Below are 19,551 nucleotides of genomic sequence, written 5' to 3'. Positions count from 1 at the left end.
TCTGACTGAAGCTGGAGGCTCATGACTCTCAGATTATTTATTTTTTTCCACATTTAGTGAATTAGGGGACCCAGTCATAAGGATTTACTGAAGAACATTGTTATGATATAGCTAATGTTGGAGATAGATGTGGTATCTATCTAGCATCACTGATAGACTGTCACACACACACACACACACACACACACACACACAGTAGAGCCACACTCACCACTATAAGGTTCCACATGCGAGCGGCCTCCGCCACCAGAGTGGACACAGAGCTGCAGCCGGGCATCAGGACAATCTTGATGGGCTCAGTGTACAGCAGGTCATACAGGAGCTTGGTGGCTTCACCTGGATCACACTGTAGGGACCAGAGGAAGACAGACTATATAGGATCACACTGTAGGGACCAGAGGAAGACAGACTATATAGGATCACACTGTAGGGAACAGAGGAAGATAGAAAGGCAGACTATATGGGTCACACTGTAGGGGAATAGAGGAAGATAGAAAGGCAGACTATATAGGATCACACTGTAGGGAACAGAGGAAGACAGAAAGGCAGACTATATAGGGTCACACTGTAGGGAATAGAGGAAGACAGACTATATATGCTCCAAACTATTTAATGGGTAAACCATCACGCTGCATGGGGAACAGAGGAATAGTAAATAGAGGAGGAATAAGAGAGATGCTTCTACACCTGCATTGCTTGCTGTTTGGGGGTTTTAGGCTGGGTTTCTGTACAGCACTTTGAGATATCAGCTGATGTAAGAAGGGCTATATAAATACATTTGATTTGATTTGAATAAGGGAGGTGGATAGAGGAGGGGGATACGGGAGATGGATAGAGGGGGAATAAAGGAGAGGGATAGAGGGGAATAAAGGAGAGGAATAGAGGGGGAATAAAGGAGAGGGATAGAGGGGCAATAAAGGAGATGGATAGAGGGGGAATAAAGGAGAGGGATAGAGGGGAATAAAGGAGAGGAATAGAGGGGGAATAAAGGAGAGGGATAGAGGGGCAATAAAGGAGATGGATAGAGGGGGAATAAAGGAGAGGGATAGAGGGGAGAATACAGGCAAAGGAAAGAGCAGGGGAATAAAGGGAGAGGGATAGAGGGGGAATGTGGAAGAATGAGAAGATGAGGGGATGGGTGAGAGGAAGAGGTGGAAAGGGGGGGGAATGGGATAAAGGGATTGGGTACGTTGAGTGGGAAAGCAATGGAGGGGTAATAGAGAGGGAGAGAGGTAGAGATTGAGGTATACCGATTACATATGGCATTACATTAAAGTGCTATTTGTATGTTAGACTGCACCGTGGGATTGAGAGGGTCAGTGATTCATTTCACACTCGTTTACACTCAACAACACCAGAAAACAGGAGAGCCCAGAGACAGAGAGACAAGGTGGCGCTCGTCCCAAGGGCACCTGGATTTGTCCTCCGAGAAATCCTTTCCCCAGGGAGAGAAACACATTTTTTTGGAGTCCCAAAAAGCACCCTATTCCCTATATAGTGCACTACTTTTGACCAAAGTGCAACCTATTTACCTAACCTGAAAGCAGGGACAACATTTCCTCACCAAACAGTCAATCTCCTGTCTTTGATCCAAGCCTAACAAATGATGGTGGGGGTCTTTCTTCATTTTAATTCTGAACTTACAGTCAATGAAAAATAGATATTCAATTTAAACAATAATGGTTGCGGGTTAAATCAATCATTAATAATTTGGTTGTTTGGGAGAGGGAATCCACTGTTGGGAGGAAACCTGCAGCAGACAGTGTTGTGTATACCAAATGGGACCATATTCCATATATAGTGCACTACTTTTGACCAGAACCCTATGAGCCCTGGTCAAAAGTAGTGCACTACATAGGGAACAGGGTGCCATTTGAGACGCAGGACTGTGACTACAGCATTGGATAGGGCACTGGATCAAATCGCTAATATTTCATCTAACAGGCCAAACAGTAGGCTCACTGGGAATCTATTCTGGCGACGGCACAGAGAGATACATTACTTCAAAATGATTATGCAGCGGAACCTGATTTCGTTTGATTTGTCAAATCATACAAATGGAGTTAGCAGGGGCCCGAGGCAGCAGATTTTCCCTTACTTAACCACAGTCAGTGTTGCCCTACTACTGTGGCCTATAATCACAGAGCGTTACCTAGAGGCAGGCCCAAATGGCATCCTATTCCCTATATAGTGCACTACTTCTGACCAGAATCCTATGATCCCCTATGCGCCCTGGTTAAAAGTAGTGCACTATATATAGGGAATAGGGTTCCATTGGGGACGTAGAGAGAAGTCGATGATCCTCTTGCTCTATCTAGTGTATTAATTGATTGCTTTCCACTGTAAAGCCCCTCCTCATGTCCACATTAAATCCATTCCACGTGAAAGACACGCTTTCCACTGTAAAACCCCTCCTCATGTCCACATTAAATCCATTCCACGTTGAAGACACAAAGCTAATGTGACATTATTGGGCCCAATTATGAGCGAGGTCAAGAGTTCAACTGACTGCTAGGCTTTGTCCCAAATTACACCCTATTCCCTGCACCTACACAGTGCCCTACGGGCCCTAGTCAAAAGTAGTTCACTATATAGGGATTACGGTGGCATTTGGGATGGGTTTCATTTGGCACGCTGGTTATTAATAAGAACTCCAAATACCAGTTGGAAGAGCAAAAGACCAGCCAGGCTTGTTGAGTCAGTGGTGTGTTTGGGGCTTGTTGAGTCAGTGGTGTGTTTGGGGCTTGTTGAGTCTGTGGTGTGTTTGAGGCTTGTTGAGTCAGTGATGTGTTTGAGACTTGTTGAGTCAGTGGTGTGTTTGGGGCTTGTTGAGTCAGTGGTGTGTTTGAGGCGTGTTGAGTCAGTGGTGTGTTTGGGGCTTGTTGAGTCAGTAGTGTGTTTGAGGCTTGTTGAGTCAGTGGCGTGTTTGGGTCGTGTTTGGGGCTTGTTGAGTCAGTGGTGTGTTTGAGGCATGTTGAGTCAGTGGCGTGTTTGGGTCATGTTTGGGGCTTGTTGAGTCAGTGGTGTGTTTGAGGCGTGTTGAGTCAGTGGTGTGTTTGGGGCTTGTTGAGTCAGTAGTGTGTTTGAGGCTTGTTGAGTCAGTGGCGTGTTTGGGTCGTGTTTGGGGCTTGTTGAGTCAGTGGTGTGTTTGAGGCTTGTTGAGTCAGTGGCGTGTTTGGGTCGTGTTTGGGGCTTGTTGAGTCAGTGGTGTGTTTGAGGCATGTTGAGTCAGTGGTGTGTTTGAGGCTTGTTGAGTCAGTGGTGTGTTTGAGGCTTGTTGAGTCAGTGGTGTGTTTGAGGCTTGTTGAGTCAGTGGTGTGTTTGGGGCTTGTTGAGTCAGTGGTGTGTTTGGGGCTTGTTGAGTCAGTGGTGTGTTTGGGGCTTGTTGAGTCAGTGGTGTGTTTGAGGCATGTTGAGTCAGTGGTGTGTTTGGGGCTTGTTGAGTCAGTGGTGTGTTTGGGGCTTGTTGAGTCAGTGGTGTGTTTGAGGCATGTTGAGTCAGTGGCGTGTTTGGGGCTTGTTGAGTCAGTGGTGTGTTTGGGGCTTGTTGAGTCAGTGGTGTGTTTTGGGCTTGTTGAGTCAGTGGTGTGTTTGGGGCTTGTTGAGTCAGTGGTGTGTTTGGGGCTTGTTGAGTCAGTGGTGTGTTTGAGGCGTGTTGAGTCAGTGGTGTGTTTGGGGCTTGTTGAGTCAGTGGCGTATTTGAGGCTTGTTGAGTCAGTGGTGTGTTTGAGGCTTGTTGAGTCAGTGGTGTGTTTGAGGCTTGTTGAGTCAGTGGTGTGTTTGAGGCTTGTTGAGTCAGTGGTGTGTTTGAGGCTTGTTGAGTCAGTGGCGTATTTGAGGCTTGTTGAGTCAGTGGTGTGTTTGAGGCTTGTTGAGTCAGTGGTGTGTTTGAGGCTTGTTGAGTCAGTGGTGTGTTTGAGGCTTGTTGAGTCAGTGGTGTGTTTGAGGCTTGTTGAGTCAGTGGCGTGTTTGAGGCATGTTGAGTCAGTGGCGTGTTTGAGGCTTGTTGAGTCAGTGGCGTGTTTGGGGCTTGTTGAGTCAGTGGTGTGTTTGAGGCTTGTTGAGTCAGTGGCGTGTTTGAGGCTTGTTGAGTCTGTGGCGTGTTTGGGTCGTGTTTGAGGCTTGTTGAGTCAGTGGTGTGTTTGAGGCTTGTTGAGTCAGTGGTGTGTTTGAGGCTTGTTGAGTCAGCGGCGTGTTTGGGGCTTATGAAGCCTTGCTAGTGAAGCTCCCTAGATTCCTTCGAGACCATCAGCAGAATGTTTTACCCTCCTACTGACATGCTGTTGCTGCTCTCCCTTGTTCCTACTGACCCAGGGAGGCCGTGCAAGGGGTTTCCGTTCCATGAACTGTGCAGCTGGGACCAAACGCATGAAATTGAGCTCACCCGACAACACACACGCATAGGCTACAGTTGTATTTTCAACTGTTTAGGATTGAGCGCCACTGCTTGTCTGAGTGAAGGGCAGAGACAGCGAGAGGCACAGGCACTATCATTGACTTTCAGGATTTTTAGAATGCTCTGAATGTTAAGAATTCTACAAGCAGCTGTTAAATATTTGGATGAAGTATCAGTGGCATCGTAAAGACTCATCTGGACTGGAACGGCACAATTACTTTCCTTCGCAGAGAGCGGCATAGACTTTCCATTATTCATATGAATAGGCTAGAGAAAAACACTTTATAAATATAAAATCCTGTTAATTCTCTGATGTAGACTATTTTAAAATGGCTTGACAGTGCAGGAGGCTTTTAAATATATCAGATGATTTCATAGGGGGTCACCAAAGTCAATAAAACAAAACCGCCTATAAACCATCTTTAAGTGTTGCTGTCAGACAAGCTATGATGAATGTTATGGAGGCCTAGTTGAGAGGGAGAGAGAGAGAGAGAGAGAGAGAGAGGGAATGAGAGAGAGAGAGAGAGAGAGAGAGAGAGAGAGACAGAGAGAGAGAGAGAGACAGAGAGAGAGAGAGAGACAGAGAGAGAGAGAGAGAGAGAGAGAGAGAGAGAGGAGAGAGAGAGAGAGGGGCTATGATAAAATCAAATAACATTTTATTTGTCACATGCTTCGTAAACAACAGGCGGAGACTGAAGTCTCGTTCACATTTCCCATAAGCACTCCATTATGTTGCGCCAGATGTCATGCATTTCAATGGGGACGTCCACAACAGCGTGGAAACTAAATGCGGTTGAAGGATCCGTTGCGAGACGAACGCCGCATACTTTGAAATGTCCAAACTTTGCTTCGTCTATACTTATCCCTGTCCTAGCTAGTGACATCTAGGCTCTCCATATCCTTATCCCTGGCCTAGCTAGTGACATCTAGGCTCTCCATATCCTTATCCCTGGCCTAGCTAGTGACATCTAGGCTCTCCATATCCTTATCCCTGGCCTAGCTAGTGACATCTAGGCTCTCCATATCCTTATCCCCTGTCCTAGCTAGTGACATCTAGGCTCTCCATATCCTTATCCCTGGCCTAGCTAGTGACATCTAGGCTCTCCATATCCTTATCCCTGTCCTAGCTAGTGACATCTAGGCTCTCCATATCCTTCTCCCTGTCTTAGATAGTGACATCTATTCGTATCCTTATCCCTGTCCTAGCTAGTGACATCTAGGCTATCCATATCCTTATCCCTGGCCAAGCTAGTGACATCTAGGCTATCCATATCCTTATCCCTGTCCTAGCTAGTGACATCTAGGCTATCCATATCCTTATCCCTGTCTTAGATAGTGACATCTATTCGTATCCTTATCCCTGTCCTAGCTAGTGACATCTAGGCTATCCATATCCTTATCCCTGTCCTAGCTAGTGACATCTAGGCTATCCATATCCTTATCCCTGTCTTAGATAGTGACATCTATTCGTATCCTTATCCCTGTCCTAGCTAGTGACATCTAGGCTATCCATATCCTCATCCCTATCCTAGCTAGTGACATCTAGGCTATTCATATCCTTATCCCTGTCCTAGCTAGTGACATCTAGGCTATCCATATCCTTATCCCTGTCCTAGCTAGTGACATCTAGGCTATCCATATCCTTATCCCTGTCTTAGATAGTGACATCTATTCGTATCCTTATCCCTGTCCTAGCTAGTGACATCTAGGCTATCCATATCCTCATCCCTATCCTAGCTAGTGACATCTAGGCTATTCATATCCTTATCCCTATCCTAGCTTGTGACATCTAGGCTCTCCATATCCTTATCCCTGTCTTAGATAGTGACATCTATTCGTTTCCTTATCCCTGTCCTAGCTTATGACATCTAGGCTCTCCATATCCTTCTCCCTGTCTTAGATAGTGACATCTATTCGTATCCTTATCCCTGTCCTAGCTAGTGACATCTAGGCTATCCATATCCTTATCCCTGTCCTAGCTAGTGACATCTAGGCTATCCATATCCTTATCCCTGTCCTAGCTTGTGACATCTAGGCTCTCCATATCCTTATCCCTGTCTTAGATAGTGACATCTATTCGTATCCTTATCCCTGTCCTAGCTAGTGACATCTAGGCTATCCATATCCTTATCCCTGTCCTAGCTTGTGACATCTAGGCTACCCATATCCTTCTCCCTGTCCTATCTAGTGACATCTAGGCTATCCATATCCTTATCCCTGTCCTAGCTTGTGACATCTACGCTCTCCATATCCTTATCCCCGTCTTAGATAGTGACATCTAGGCTATCCATATCCTTATCCCTGTCCTAGCTAGTGACATCTAGGCTCTCCATATCCTTATCCCTGTCCTAGCTTGTGACATCTAGGCTATGCATATCCTTATCCCTATCCTAGCTAGTGACATCTAGGCTATCCATATCCTTATCCCTGTCCTAGCTAGTGACATCTAGGCTCTCCATATCCTTATCCCTGTCCTAACTAGTGACATCTATCCATATCCTTATCCCTGTCCTAACTAGTGACATCTATCCATATCCCAACCCTGTCCTAGATACAGACATCTAGGCTCTCCGTATCCTTATCCCTGTCTTAGCTAGTGAAATGCTGCTTGTTTTCCTTGTCTGTATTTCCGTATGTGGAGCCACGCTCTCTGTTGACGAGCGAGAGATGACACAACTACTCCGGCGCTTCAGACTTGTTGCTCACGTGAGCGTAATAACACTGGCAACTTACTTCAGCTGAAGTAGCTAATCCGTTTTCTTCAAAAGAACAGTTGTGGATGTTTAAAGAAAAAAAACGATCACATTTTCCACAGGCCTCCCCGAAAACATAATTGTCTTTAGAATTTTACGTGGAGACATTTTGAAGCACGTTCTTGGATGAGTCTGGCCACCACCGCTATATGGCTAATGCAAGCAACTAAGCCAGCCCAAAGAAATCTCAGGAATGGAACTCTGACCAAAACAACTGTCTGGAGGATGCTTCAACACTATAAGCAAGTGGAAAATTAGGTCTAACATGCTAAAACACGAAATATCCCTTTAACAGTGAAATGCTTACTTCCCAACAATGCAGAGAAAAAGAAAATAGAGAAAAACAGAAAAGTAAAACACGTAATCATACAAGTAATAATAAATACACAATGAGTGACGATAACTTGGCTATATACACGGGGTACCAGTACTGAGTTGATATGCAGGGGTACCAGTACTGAGTTGATATGCAGGAGTACCAGTACTGATTCAATATGCAGGGGTACCAGTACTGAGTCGATATGCAGGGGTACCAGTACTGAGTTGATATGCAGGAGTACCAGTACTGATTCAATATGCAGGGGTACCAGTACTGAGTCAATGAGTAACGATAACTTGGCTATATACACGGGGTACCAGTACTGAGTCAATGAGTAACGATAACTTGGCTATATACACGGGGTACCAGTACTGAGTCAATATGCAGGGGAACCAGTACTGAGTCAATGAGTAATGATAACTTGGCTATATACACAGGGTACCAGTACTGAGTCAATATGCAGGAGTACCAGTACTGAGTCAATATGCAGGAGTACGAGTACTGAGTCAATATGCAGGAGTACCAGTACTGAGTCGATATGCAGGGGTACCAGTACTGAGTCAATATGCAGGAGTACCAGTACTGAGTTGATATGCAGGGGTACCAGTACTGAGTTGATATGCAGGAGTACCAGTACTGAGTTGATATGCAGGGGTATGAGGGAAATTAAGGTAGATATGTACAGTTGAAGTCGTAAGTTTACATACACTTAGGTTGGAGCCAACTCATTTGTCAACCACTCCACAAATTTCTTGTTAACAAACTATAGTCTTGGCAAGTCGGTTAGGACATCTACTTTGTGCATGACACAAGTAATTTTTCCAACAATTGTTTACAGACAGAGAATTTCACTTATAATTCACTGTATTACAATTCTAGTGGGTCAGAAGTTTACTGTGCCTTTAAACAGCTTGGAAAATTCCAGAAAATGATGTCATGGCTTTAGAAGCTTCTGATAGGCTAACTGACATCATTTGAGTCAATTGGAGGTGTACTTGTGGATGTATTTCAAGGCCTACCTTCAAACTCAGTGCCTCTTTGCTTGACATCATAGGAAAATCAAAAGAAATCAGCCAAGACCTCAGAAAAAATTGTAGACCTCCACAAGTCTGGTTCAACCTTGGGAGCAATTTACAAACGCCTGAAGGTACCACGTTCATCTGTACAAACAATAGTACGCAAGTTTAAACACCATGGGACCACGCAGCCGTCATACCGCTCAGGAAGGAGACGCGTTCTGTCTCCTTGAGATGAACGTACTTTGAGGCGAAAAGTGCAAATCAATCCCAGAACAACAGCAAAGGATCTTGTGAAGATGCTGGAGGAAACAGGTACAAAAGTATCTATCCACAGTAAAACGAGTCCTATATCAACATAACCTGAAAGGCCGCTCAGCAAGGAAGAAGCCACTGCTCCAAATCCGCCATAAAAACGTATTGTTGGAAGCTTGTGGAAGGCTACCCGAAATGTTTGACCCAAGTTAAACAATTTAAAGGCAATGCTACCAAGTACTAATTGAGTCTATGTAAACTTCTGACCCACTGGGAATGTGATGAAAGAAATAAAAGCTGAAATAAATCTCTCTCTACTATTATTCTGACATTTCACATTCTTAAAATAAAGTGCTGATACTAACTGACCTAAGACAGGGAATTTTTAAGAGGATTACATTTCAGGAATTGTGAAAAACTAAGATTAAATGTATTTGGCTAAGGTGTATGTACACTTCCGACTTCAACTGTACATATAACTATGAATAAAGTGACAGAAAGTAAACTGTAGCAGCAGCGTATGTGATGAGACAAAAAAAGTTAGTGCAAAAAAGGGTCAATGCAGATAGTCCGGGCAGCTATACTTCACTAACTACTTAGCAGTCTTATGTCTTGGGGGGGTTGAAGCTGTTCCGGGTCATGTTGGTTCCAGACTTGGTGCATCGGTACCGCTTGCTGTGCGGTAGTAAAGACAAAAGTTTATGAGTTGGGTGACGGGAGTCTTATAGAATTTTTAGAGACTTCCTCTGACATCGCCTGCTATAAAGGTCCTGGATGGCAGGGAGCTCGACTTAGTACACATTACCCTCTGTAGCGCCTTGTTGTCGGATACCAAGCAGTCGCCATACCAAGTGGTGATTCAGCCAGTCAAGATGTTCTCAATGGTGTGGCTGTATAACTTTTGAGGATCTAAGGGCACATGCCAAATCTTTTAGCCAACTGATAGGGAAAAGGTGTTGTCGTGGCCTCTTCTAGACTGTGTTGGTGTGTTTGGACCATGATATGTCCTTAGGGATGTGGACACCGAGGAACTTGAAGCTCTCGACCTGCACCAATACAGCCCCGTCGATGTGAATGGGGCGTGCTCAGACCTCCGTTTCCTGCATTCCACGATCAGCTCCTTCTGTCTTGCAGACGTTGAGGGAAAAGTTGTTCTGGCACCACACTGCCAGGTATCTAACCTCCTCACTATTGGCTGTCTCATCATTGTCGGTGATCAGGCCTACCACCATCTTGTTGTCGGCAAACTTAATGCTGGTTTTGGAGTCAGGTGCGGCCTCACAGTTGTGGGTGAACAGGGAGTACGGGATTGGGACTAAGCATACACCCCTGAGGGGCCCCAAGGTTGAGGGTCAGTGTGGCGGATGTGCTGTTGTCTACCCTCACCACCTGGGGGCCTGTCCAGGATCCTGTGGATCTGTCCACCGGTCCAGGATCCAGAAGCAGAGGGAGGTGTTCAGTCCCAGGGTCCATAGCTTAGTGACGAGCTTGGAGGGCAATACGCTGAGCTGTCAATGAACAGCATTCTCACATAGGTGTTCCTCTTGTCCAGCTGGGAAAGTGCAATAGAGATTGCGTCATCTGTGGATCCATGGGGACGGTATGCGAATTGGAGTAGGTCCAGGGTGTCTGGGATGATGGTGTTGATGAAAGCCATGATCATGTAAGCTATGACCAGTCTTTTAAAGCATTTCATGGCTACAGATGTGAGTGCTATGGGGCGATAGTCATTTAGACAGGTTACCTGTCTTGGGCACAGGGACTATGGTGGTCTGCTTGAAACATTTAGGCATTACATAATGGGTCAGGAAGAGGGTTGAAAATGTCAGTGAAGACACTGGTCAGCGCATGCTCGGAGTACACGTCCTGGTAATCCATCTGGCCCTGTGGCCCTGTGGCCCTGTGGCTTTGTAACCTGTTTAAAGGTCTGACTCACATCGGGCTACGAAGAGCGTGATCCCACAGTCGTCCAGAACAGCTGGTGCACTAATGAATGGTTCAGTTTTGATTGCCTCAATGCGAGCATAGAAGGCATTTAGCTCATCTGGTAGGCTCCCGTCACTGGGCAGCTCGTGCCTAGGTTTCCCTTTGTAACAGTGATAGTTTGCAAGCCCTGCAACATCCAATAAGCATTGGAGCCAGTATAGTAGGATTCGATATTAGTCCTGTGTTGGTGCTTTTCCTGTTTGATGGCTCGTTGGAGGCGTGAGCGGGATTTCTTAAAAGCGTCCGGATTAGGGTCACACTCATTGAAATCGGTAGATCTAGCCTTTAGCTCCATGCAGATGTTGCCTGTAATCCATGGCTTCTGGCTGGGATATGTACGTACCATACAGTCACTGTGTGGACAATGTCGTCGATGCACTTATTAATGAAGCCGGTGACTGATGTGGTAAACTCCTCAATGCCATAGGATGGATCCTGGAACATATTCCAGTCTGTGCTAGCGAAACAGACCTGTAGTTTAGCATCCGCTTCATCAGACCACTTCCGTATTGAGCGTGTCACTGGTACTTCCTGTTGGAGTTTTTGCTTGTAAGCAGGAATCAGGAGGATAGAGTTATGGTCAGATTTGCTAAATGGAAGGCGAGGAGAGTTTAGTAATCCATGGCCTGTTATCCATGGCTTCTGGTTGGGATATGTACGCACAGTCACTCTATCAGCAGGATAGAGTTATGGTCAGATTTGCCAAATGGAAGGCGAAGGAGAGCTTAGTATGCGTTTCTGTGTTGAGTAAAGGTGATCGAGAGTTTTTTCACCTCTAGTTGCACACGTGACATGCTGGTAAAAATTTGGTAAAACAGATTTCATTTTTCCTGCATTAAAATCACCGGCCACTAGGAGTGACTCCTCTGGATGAATATTTTCTTGTTTTCTTATGGCCCTGAGTGTGGTCTTAGTGCGAGCATCGGTTTGTTGTGGTAAATAGACAGCTACGAAAAATATAGATGAAAACTCTCTTGGTAAATAGCATCGTCTACAGCTTATTACGAGGTATTCTAACTAAGGCGAGTAGAACCTCAAGACTTTGTTAATATTAGAGATCAGACAGCAGCTGTTGTTAACAAAGAGACACACACCACCACCCCCTTGAGCTTCCCCGACGCTGCCGTTCTGTCCTGACGATGTGTAGAAAAACCAGCTAGATGTATATTATCCATGTCCTTGTTCATTCACGACACCGTGAAACACAGGATATAGAATAGAATAGGCCAACTCTGTCAGGGTGGAATAGTCCAACTCTGTCAGGGTGGAATAGTCCAACTCAGTCAGGGTGGAATAGTCCAACTCTGTCAGGGTGGAATAGTCCAACTCAGTCAGGGTGGAATAGTCCAACTCTGTCAGGGTGGAATAGTCCAACTCTGTCAGGGTGGAATAGTCCAACTCTGTCAGGGTGGAATAGTCCAACTCTGTCAGGGTGGAATAGTCCAACTCTGTCAGGGTGGAATAGTCCAACTCTGTCAGGGTGGAATAGTCCAACTCTGTCAGGGTGGAATAGTCCAACTCTGTCAGGGTGGAATAGTCCAACTCTGTCAGGGTGGAATAGTCCAACTCTGTCAGGGTGGAATAGTCCAACTCTGTCAGGGGTGGAATAGTCCAACTCTGTCAGGGTGGAATAGTCCAACTCTGTCAGGGTGGAATAGACCAACTCAGTCAGGGTGGAATAGTCCATTATTATGAACCAGTCCATGGGTGATTCATTACAATTGTTTCTGCTATGAGAAAAACGTGGGTAATATTAATATGAAATATGTATGGAAATAAATTATTGATCGATTATTAATAATTATTTGGCTTTTTTGTCAACAATGTGGCCTCATTTACCTGGATACTTGGGCACAAAACCCCCCTCCCTCCCCATTTCCTTTGCAACTTTTGAAGCTTCCCGCAGATTTGTTGCTGAACCAACCTGCTGAAGCAAGACAGAATGAGGACGATGAGCTGAGCAGCCCACGACAGCGGGTCATTTGTTTGGGGGAGTGGAGGGGGAGTGGAGGGGAGTGGAGGGGGATTGAAGGGGGGGTGTCCTCGAGTAGAGCACGGGAGAGAAGCGGGAGAAATTATATTAAAACAATTATTACTCTGATTATTTGTTTTATTATGCGGAACTCACTAGGGCCCTTAATGATGTGAGACCTGAGGCCTCTTCTGTCTAATGGTAAGTACGCCACTGCTAAGACGGACTAATTCATTTTATTTAACCTTTATTTAACTAGGCAAGTCAGTTAAGAACAAATTCTTATTTACAATGATGTCCTACCAAAAGGCAAAAGGCCTCCAGTTGGGACGGGGGCTGGGATATATATATATATATATATGTTGTTTTTTTTATATATATTTTTTTATTATATATATTTTTTTAATATAGGACAAAACACACATCACGACAAGAGAGACAACACAACACTACATAAAGAGAGACCTAAGACAACAACATAGCAAGGCAGCAACACATGACAACACAGCATGGCAGCAACACTAATGCACTTAGTAGAAAATGAATCTTATGAGCAACGTACATCCTTATATAGCCTGTGTTATTCTGTTGGACCAGGAATTTGACCTGGTGAAATGGTGCCGTCAAAAATAAACAGAATGTAGGGGGAGCGTTGTATGGGACTACTGTCTGCATTGACATATTACCATCCTCAGCCCTAATGACAAGACAAGTGCTCTCTATTCTAGTCTGGTCTAACCTCAAACCTCCATGTTCTTCAATTTCTATTTACTTTCACTCAGTCCAGTCTCCCCCTTCTCTCTCTCTCTCTCTCTCTCTCCCCTCTCTTTCTCTCTCTCTCCCCCCCCTCTCTTTCTCTCTCTCTCTTACATTTGTAATCTCTTTCTTTCTCCCCCCCCTCTCTCTCTCTTTCTCTCTCTCTCACACATTTGCCATTTCTCTCTCTCTCTCGTGCGCTCTCTCTCTCTCTCTCTCTACCATTCCGCCTCTTCTTCCCACCTGCGTCCCTCTTCCCCTTCACGGGAGAGAGATGCCAACACACGACCACACTCACAGTCTGTTAATAGTTATATGCACTGTGACTGGCTGGTGCTCCTAAGAGCATTGCTCTGATTGGTTGAAACTGCTCTGCATCGGAACCTTACTTCAAAAGACTGGGGGGTGTAGAAAAGGAAGGGGGGGGGGGGGGGTTAGAGGTTGGCATGACAACAGTAACCAAGACAACCGCAGTTCAAACAAACAAAAGAACGACAGACTTCTCTCCAAGAAAAGGAAAAGATTGTGCCGATTACTATCGTTGCTTGAACTGAGAAACAGAATGGATGGTGAGATGATGAGAGCCCGTTCGTTGTGGGAGACTCCTATTGAGTGTTCAGTGTAGTTAGCCAAATGGAAGAAGTGCTTTTTGGTCAGGGCAGTCTTCCATCATAGGCACTTACAAAGTATCTTCCCGGTTGGCTGCATGATGAGGAGTAGTGGACTCGCCCCGCGGACCTGAGCTCTAATGAATCTGCCGACTGATTAGGGATTCAACACCACGGACAGCGACACTGCTGAGCACGAGACAAAGTGCCTGTTTCTGCCTCTCAAATGGCTCCCTATTACCTATATAGTGCACTATGTGGTGAAAAGTTAGTGTACTATATAGGGACTAGGGTGCCATTCGGGACACACAGCCCGTTGGACATTAGAACAGCGATCAACAACCTCCATTTGGATGAAGATGTCAATTTCAACTAATCGGAGGTGCAGGACATACCACGGACCTGGCCCTAATCCTTGAGACACGGAAAATAAAAAGGCGGCATAAGAGAGGCCGACTACATCGGTGAGTACATAAAGTGCCTCTAGGCTCCGAATGTCCAGTCACTGGAGAACAAACTGGACGAGCTCCGTTCGAGACTATCCTATCAACGGGACCTGAAGAACTGCCTGAATTCGAACAGAAAATGTACCTAAGTTAACACATTTACCAGACTCGACCTGGGGCCTCCAACTCACTAAGTCTGCCCTGCCTCTTAGAGCACATGAATCAAAGAAACACAGTCTATTGGAGCTAATTAAAAACAACAGAGGAAATTAAAGAATTCACAAAGGACAACTTATTATCCAAATTAAGGCACGCATGACATAGATGAACACAGATTTGGTATTCATATTATGCAAATATAAGCAAAACAAAGTTGCAGTAAAAACAAGCCATTATGAATCAAATGTTGATCTAATATGAATAACGATCCAGTCTGAATTATTAATGTAACCACATAGCACGTAATTCAGACACTTCGGATGGGATAAATTGATGTTTACGGCAGAAATGATGCAGTCAAAGCACTTCTTTGCGGTTAATTTAGCCTAGGCTACTCACCATGCTATCGTAGTGGATTAGTTCCAGTTCGTACTCCGGCAGTATATCCGTTCTCTTGTTCACCAAGTCGAGGGCCATCTGCGCGGAAGGGAGACATGCTTGGCCCCCGGGCCAGCCTCCGCTCATCGGGAAGAGGGCACCGATGTAGAGCTTCTTCTTGCCTAGAGCCGGGCAGGACCAAGAGAAGAGTAAAGTCAGCGAGGCGAAGATCAATGTCTGGCCAATGATGGAGCGTCGACCGCCGGGTAGACTTCGACAAGACACCGCCATGGTGGAAGTTTTAGAGTGTCCGAAACGTGGTTCTATAAAGTATAAAATGTTGTATGCCGCTGATGGTTGAGAATTGTCTTGGTGACTGATATTGTTCTGCTGTTGCTGCGTCAAGAACTCGTGTGGTGTTTTTTTTTTTTGTCGTGATAAAATAAACTATTTTTATTCCTCATAAAATAGCCAATCTATCTCAACACTAGTTCTACTGAAGGGTAACTTCGTTTTCGTCTGTAAATAAATGTTACTGTTCAGTCTGAGCAACCTACACAAAAGGCTGTTTATCTCTCTAAATGATTATTCCTCTGTCTTTACACTCAACATGTGTTGGTCTTGGGACAATATTATAAACACGACCCAAATCCACAGTAGCCTATAAGTAAATCCAGTTGGATATCATTTACAGGTAGATATCCTCTTGCAGTTACACGTTTAGCGTAATCAGTAGCCGTGTGAGAGTAAGTTCAATTGAAATTAACAGACAGATAAGGTCAAATAACGATACATGCAGGTTGGAAGTCTCTTAATTGAACTTGCTCGTTCGGTATGAATAGCGACCAGAAAACCCTGCAGTGGTAAAGAATGATTTGTATCCTGCGAACATTCTGAGTGTTAGTATTTCCGCTGTCCAAGGTTCTGGAAAAGATTATATCACTGAGAGCGCCCGGCCGCAAAGTCTCGGAAATTAGACAGAGAAATGTTGAATCTCCCTTAGTAAAATATTAGAAATAATCTAGAGAGAAATAGGAAGAGATCCAACGGTAATCTACCCTGTTCAACCGTGCTCGTTTTAAATAATCGTCTGTCCTTGCCTTATCCAATTCCCTACATACTCACTGCTCTGCCGGAAGATATTGCACTAGGATTGAATTAAAACGGCACGTTAGGTAGTGCACATGTTATGTAGGATCGACCGCCGCAATACATAAACATGCCACAGTTGTCTATTCCTGCCCGTTAAACGAGACGCGTGTTGTCAACTCGGCATTTGAACGACTGCGTTTTAAACGGCAGGTAAGCAGATAAGCGGTTAAAACAACCAAAATAAACGGTCACAGCAGTGTCGGGTTAAACGTAAGTGTTAAAGTGAACAGGTCCAAGCGTTATTATTTTGTTCGTCGACTGCAGCAGAGAGACTGAAAGCGTTACAGTGTCCCAGGTTTACAGAGCACAGAGGGAGGTAGAGAGAGAGAGAGAGAGAGAGAGAGATAGAGAGAGAGAGAGAGAGAGGGGGAGGTGGAGGGAAGTTGGTTGGTTGGTTGTTTTGCTCTATCCTTCTCCGTTTCATAAACCACTTTGAATTTGCAATCCCTTAACAGAGCTTCTCAATTACCGTTCTCTCCCTTTTCTTTCCTCAGCCAACTACACACTATAATACTTATTGTTTTATTCTAAACTTTAAAGGTCCAATGCGCCGTTTTTATCTGGGTAGCAATTAACTTACTGTGATTGCTTTCAATTAAAATGGTCAACAAGGAACTAAAAAAGCTTCTTAGCAAAGAGAAAATTCTCAAGCAGGAATTTCTTTAGGACTGTCTGGGAGTGGTCTGAGCGGGGATGAGAAAACAGAAAACTGCATGTTATCGGCAGAGAGGTTTGGAACTCTTTCTTATATAATATTTTTTTTAAATAATTGTTTATTTTTAAATTTGTTTTTTAACTTTATTTTTATTCATTATACAAAATAATCAACTACTTACATCCCTACATTAAACATGTCTAACAAAACAAAACACAGGTGTAAACAAGAAAATACTAAATACATACAAAAGTATATATACAGTACCAGTCAAAAGTTTGGAATTATGTAGTAACCAAAAAAGTGTTAAACAAATCAAAATATATTTTATCTCAACTATAAAATGTATTTAGATTTGTTTAACACTTTTTTTGGTACATATCTCAAAAAATATATACAAAAAAATATTTTCTAAAATATGGCAATTCTAGTGCAAATGTATTCACTCATTATACTGATTCAGGAAGCTGTTATTCTTATTGTAATGTACTAAGGATAATGTCTTAACAAGGTGATTCAATTCAATCAAAAATATTTGTAATTTTGATATAGAATTCTGGAATTTTTATTTGTGTATAAAGTATTTGGCAACAAGAATAAAAAAAATTAAAAAAATCGCAATCATTTCAATTTCAAGATTTTCCACCAAGAAAGTTGCCTCTCCGATCATCACTCTTTTCTTTCGCTTGGTCAAGGGACATTTAAGATACACTCCGATGTGACGATGTAAAACGTCTTTCAAGGCCTGAGGGTTTTAGGGACAAGGGCTGTCTACTTAGAATTTGGACTGCAGCCATTGTTAGAGTGGCCAACTCTTTCGTATTGTTCTACTAACTCATTTACCACCAGGCAGGTCACAACTCCATCCCACCAAAACAGGCTGACATTTCAGGTGGTCTTTTCAAAAAGCTCTTACACTAAAAGGGCATTAGCATTTTCCCAATTTCACAGTATTATTCCAACCTCATAGTGTGGAAATATACAGTATATAAAACACAAAAAATCACGTTTTTGACTGCACTGGGCCTTTAACAAGAGTCTTCTTTCTCTCTCTCTCTCTCTCTCTCTCTCTCTCTGCTCTCTCTCTCTCTCTCTCTCTCTCTCTCTCTCTCTCTCTCTCTCTCTCTCTCTCTCTCTCTCTCTCTCTCTCTCTCTCTCTCTCTCTCTCTCTCTCTCTCTCTCTCTCTCTCTCTCTCTCTCTCTCTCTCTCAGCTGGATGCACAGTTTTTAATTCCACATGTCAAGTCATTATCAAAGTAGACCATGGATTCTCTCATTCCTCTGCACTTCTCCATTTGTAATCTCTCCCTCCTCCTTGCTCTCTCTATGTGTGTGTGTTTGTTTTGTATCGTATCTATTTCTTTCAGATGTAGCCCTCTCATCCTTTCTCAAATAGCGCTCTTTTTCTTCCCTTTATGATCTACTCTATCACGTCCTTCCACATGCCAATCAATAAAAACATTCAATGTAGCAAAAGGCATTTACCAAATGTAACGTAGTGATATAATGAACCATTTCTTTGTCTCCCTCCCTCCCACACACTACATGGATTCATCCTTACATCCGTACCACCTCTCTGTCTGCTTGATATATCTCTCTCTATCTCTCTGTCAGCTTGATGTATCTCTCTGTCAGCTTGATGTATCTCTCTGTCTGCTTGATGTATCTCTCTGTATCTCTCTGTCTGCTTGATGTATCTCTCTGTCTGATTGATATATCTCTCTGTCTGCTTGATATATCTCTCTGTCTGCTTGATATATCTCTCTGTCTGCTTGATATATCTCTCTGTATCTCTCTGTCTGCTTGATGCTTGATATATCTCTGTCTACTTGATGTATATCTCTCTGTCTGGTTAATGTATATCTCTCTGTCTGGTTAATGTATATCTCTCTGTCTGGTTAATGTATATCTCTCTGTCTGGTTAATGTATATCTCTCTGTCTAGTTAATGTATATCTCTCTGTCTGGTTGATGTATATCTCTCTGTCTGGTTGATGTATATCTCTCTGTCTGGTTGATGTATATCTCTCTGTCTGATGTATATCTCTCTGTCTGGTTGATGTATATCTCTCTGTCTGGTTGATGTATATCTCTCTGTCTGGTTAATGTATATCTCTCTGCCTGGTTGATGTGTATCTCTCTGTCTGGTTGATGTATATCTCTCTGTCTGGTTGATGTATATCTCTCTGTCTGCGTCCCTCTATACATTTTCCCATCTCTCCAACTCTCCTGGATTATCTATGCTTCTTGCTGGTAAGAAAGCCGTGTGTCTCACCCTCCAACTACCCACATTCTTTCCTTTACTTAAGTAGCATCTCCTTCTCTTAATAAAAAGCTATAGATGTCCAACAACTGGCGAGTCACTTGTAAATGTTCAAATCAGACTGAAATGCAAATTAATACCAATTGCACAGTCAAAAGAAAACAAGCAAACCCATGATAGTGTTCTGGGGAGTTTTGAGAGTCATGCACCTTAGTGCCCAATACATTTAACTGACGTTTTGCTGCAAAGCTGATTAGACATTCTGGAGACCGTTTTAAACAACAGGGTCATTTTTTAAAAGGAGCAGATGAAGTTCCTCAGCTGAAAGAATAGCTTAAGTAGTGCATGGTGGTGATTCAATCATCTCTCCTATTCTCTATCTAACCCTCTCTCCCTCTCTCTCTCCCCTCTCTTTCTCTCTCGTGGAGTTCATATTTC

At 43.8% G+C, this 19,551-nt stretch overlaps 1 protein-coding gene across 1 annotated transcript; it reads right to left on the bottom strand.

The window, feature by feature from the left end:
* Positions 1-218: 218 nt before the first annotated feature.
* On the bottom strand, positions 219-15,457 carry LOC123738734 (gamma-aminobutyric acid type B receptor subunit 1; the record flags this gene model as incomplete). Its single annotated transcript, XM_045713485.1, is given in 2 exon segments — positions 219-346; positions 15,066-15,457. Coding segments are annotated over 2 exon segments (398 nt in total), but the record flags the coding sequence as incomplete, so codon positions are not given.
* Positions 15,458-19,551: the final 4,094 nt, after the last annotated feature.

The sequence above is a fragment of the Salmo salar genome, unplaced genomic scaffold, assembly GCF_905237065.1.
Source record: "Salmo salar unplaced genomic scaffold, Ssal_v3.1, whole genome shotgun sequence".
NCBI lineage: Eukaryota > Metazoa > Chordata > Actinopteri > Salmoniformes > Salmonidae > Salmo > Salmo salar.
The sequence above is the reverse complement of the archived record's forward strand: the minus strand, read 5'-3'. Positions and strand labels throughout refer to the sequence as shown.